Here is a 3,703-nt window from a genome sequence, read left to right on the forward strand (position 1 = left end):
TCATTTTTCTACTCCATTTAGTTATTATACCAATAGAATAATTTTTATAAACCGAGAACACACTGTAAATTGATCAATTAAAATGAAATTTCAACAAGTTCTGCATGAATATTATGTTAATGGGAATTAATCTTGTACAAAACTTTTTGTGTTATGAAGAACTGATTACTTGATTTGAATTCCACTATATGTCATGTGTTAAAACAAAACTTAAAATGTTGTGATGGATTTAAAAGAACATTTTTTTTCTATTGGTAGATGGAGCTTCAATTGATAACTGCAGATGACTCATCACTACCTTGTTCAATGCAAATGGCAAACATGATCAATAAAATTTAGTCTTTGGTTTATTTTTAAGGTATGGATTAAATGATTTTCAATGTTTTACTACAAAAAATATTTAGAGATTTACACAAGCTGGATATTAAAATATGGATTCTCTAACACAGATGATTTTATCCAAAGAATATTAAAACTTGTGACTATTTTAAATTATTTAATTTTTCACATAAATTCAATGTAATATCTACCAATATTTTCAAAAATATCTTTCCACTACTAAGTTCTAAAGAATAATAAAATCAATTAAGATAATTATATAGAAAGATACACCATATTGTTGACACTTTAAATTTGTAAGATAAATTTTATTTTTGCAGATTTCATACACTTTCCTTTACAAGTTCTCTAGAGAATTATGCATAACCAGAGCTTTGTCAATGAGTTTGTACTCTTGGGGCTTTCACAGAACCCTGTAATTGAGAAAATATCATTTGTTATAATTTTATTGGTCTACATTTCAACTGTTGTGGGTAACATGATAATTGTGGTGACCATTATCTACAGTCCTGCACTGCTGGCATCCCCTATGTACTTCTTCTTGGCATTCCTGTCATTCCTTGATGCATGTGTCTCTTCGGTTGTCACACCAAAGATGATTGTAGACTTGGTTCATGAGAGAAAAACCATCTCTTTTGAATGTTGCATGACACAGGTCTTTGCTGTGCACTTTTTTGCCGCAGTGGAAGTCACCATTCTGGCAGCCATGGCCTATGACCGCTATGTGGCCATTTGCAAGCCATTGCACTACTTTTCCATTATGAACAGGAGGCTCTGTGGTATTCTAGTGGGAGTGGCCTGGGCGGGAGGATTCTTACACTCTATCATACAAATTGTCTTCACTTTGCAATTGCCCTTCTGTGGACCCAATGTTATTGATCATTTCATATGTGACTTGTTTCCATTGCTGAAGCTTGCTTGCACTGACACACACATTTTTGTCATTTTGGTATTTGCCAACAGTGGGTCTTTCTGCATCATTATATTCTGTTTTTTGCTTGTTTCTTATGGTGTCATTTTGTTCTCTCTGAGAGCACACAGTTCTGAAGGGCGACGTAAGGCTCTGTCCACCTGTGGATCCCATATTACTGTTGTAGCTTTTTACTTTATTCCTTGTATATTAATATATGCCCGACCTACATCTCCATTCTCTTTTGAGAAAAATGTGTTTGTATTTACAGATGTCCTTACACCATTGCTCAATCCTATGGTGTACACTTTCAGAAATAAGGAAATGATAAATGCCATTAGGAAAATGTGGAAGATGCTTACAGTGGTTTCGGATAAATAATAAAACACTGTACTTAAATAACTAAAGACATCCACTCAGTGGATAAATATACTTGCTGTGTCATAACAAGAGCCCTTGTATTGTTCCTTATCACTCATGTCCAAAAAGGTATAGTAGATCATCTTATAACAATTGTTGTGGAAACCAGGACCAGAAAGTCCCCAAGGATGATCTAGACACCAACTTCTAAATAACACAGCTGTCTCAAGACTCAGGCACAGTAATAGAAAAGGATCTTCAACACCTCCTGAAAGGCTTTGAAGGCTTGTACCTTAATACTTGCATTTCCTACATTTTCTCACATATATGCGTACAGTAAACATACACAATCAAATCAAGTAATTATACTTAACAAGCTTAATGTAAAGAATAGAGAAAATCCACACCCACTTATGCAAGATGTTCATGATTACACTCATATTAAATAAAATATGCAGCACTATTCTATAGAGAACACATTAACACTGTATATGAGAAATCCTTTTGGGAGATCACACTTCTGCTATGCATTGAATACTCAGATTGGCGTATACAATTTAAAATCAGTTTCAATGAACATAGACATTTTGAATTGGTATTCAGAAATGATTCTGTGAACTTCCACAATGAATTGCATAGTTTTCATCTTGAATATATAATGCACTTACCAATCAATAAAAACAAGTTCATGACAAAATTAGAATTAAAAAATTCAAGAATAAATGTTGTAATATGAGCGGCAGGGCTGCGTCCCCAGCACCCAGCCGCCCGCATGGCTAGCTTATGCCCCGAAATAATTACACGGAAACTGTATTCTTTTAATCACTGCCTGGCCCATTAGTTCCAGCCTCTTATTGGCTAGCTCTTACATATTGATCTAACCCATTTCTAATATTCTGTGTAGTACCACGAGCTGGCTTACCAGGAAAGATCTTAACCTGCATCTGTCTGGAGTGGAAGAATCATGGCGACTCCTTACTCGGCTTCTTTCTCCCAGCATTCTGTTCTGTTTACTCCACCCACCTAAGGGCTGGCCTATAAATGGGCTAAGGCAGTTTTCTTTATTAGTTAACCAATGAAAGCAACAGATAAAATACAAGAACCACCTCCATCATTTCCCTTTTTCTGTTTAAACAAAAAAGAAAGGCTTTCACTTTAACATAGTAAAATTACATATAACAAAATGGTTATCAAGCAAAAATTACAGTTACAATATTTATATCTATTTTATCTCTTATCATAACTAAGGAGAACTATAACTATCTATCCATTCTTCAACTCCATCAAAGACTCCAGAAGGATATAATATTACCTAAGTAAACAAGAAATAAGAAAATTCTAGAAATGACAGAGACATCTCACTGCCTGGACAGTCATCCAAAGTTTCTCTGTACTGTTGGGGCATCTGTCTTCAGCCTACAGGCCCATAGTATCCAGCAGACATTTTCATCAAGCAGGAAATTCCAAAGACAGTTCTGTCACTTTTTGCTGTGTCCTGTAGAATGTCTTGCAGACTCTTTCATGAGTCAGGAACCCCGAAAGACCATCTCACCTTTAGGCAAGTTCAGCAGTCCTCTCTCTGCGGGTTCTTTGTGTCCAGTTTATGCATCAGTCCAGGCATGAGCAGTTTCTTGCCCAAATGGCTAACCAACTCCATAAGGAGCCTCTTCAATGCCCATCATCCTCTTGAAGTAGATTGGTGCTGCCAGGAGCAGACGTGTCTCATTATCATGAAAAGCCCTAAGTTATTAAAACATTAAATGCCATATTCTGCAGTCTTTGAAAGATATGAAGAATGCCTATCTAGCTGAAATATATCTATGTACATCTAGAAAATCTAACTAACATGACTAAAAGCTTGACAATTATTGATGATTATCCATTAACAACCTATATTCATTACATTTTTAAATGAACTATACAATCACAATACCTTAATCAAGATTAGAAATACATATACATATAACAAAATTGACCTTAAAATCTATACCAATGCAAATTATTCATATCTATATCATATCCCCCTTTAAATGTAAAAGAACATTTATAAACCATATTTGGGAACATGGGCGCAGTTTTTTTCTCCAAACTGCT

At 35.0% G+C, this 3,703-nt stretch overlaps 1 protein-coding gene across 1 annotated transcript; it reads left to right on the plus strand.

The window, feature by feature from the left end:
* Nucleotides 1–697: 697 nt before the first annotated feature.
* On the plus strand, nucleotides 698–1,630 carry LOC130878925 (olfactory receptor 4C15-like). Its single transcript, XM_057776978.1, has one exon. The coding sequence runs from the start codon at nucleotides 698–700 to the stop codon at nucleotides 1,628–1,630; it is 933 nt and encodes a 310-aa protein (XP_057632961.1).
* The last annotated feature ends 2,073 nt before the right edge of the window (nucleotides 1,631–3,703 follow it).

Source organism: Chionomys nivalis, chromosome 1, assembly GCF_950005125.1.
Source record: "Chionomys nivalis chromosome 1, mChiNiv1.1, whole genome shotgun sequence".
In the NCBI taxonomy this organism is placed as follows: Eukaryota; Metazoa; Chordata; class Mammalia; order Rodentia; family Cricetidae; genus Chionomys; species Chionomys nivalis.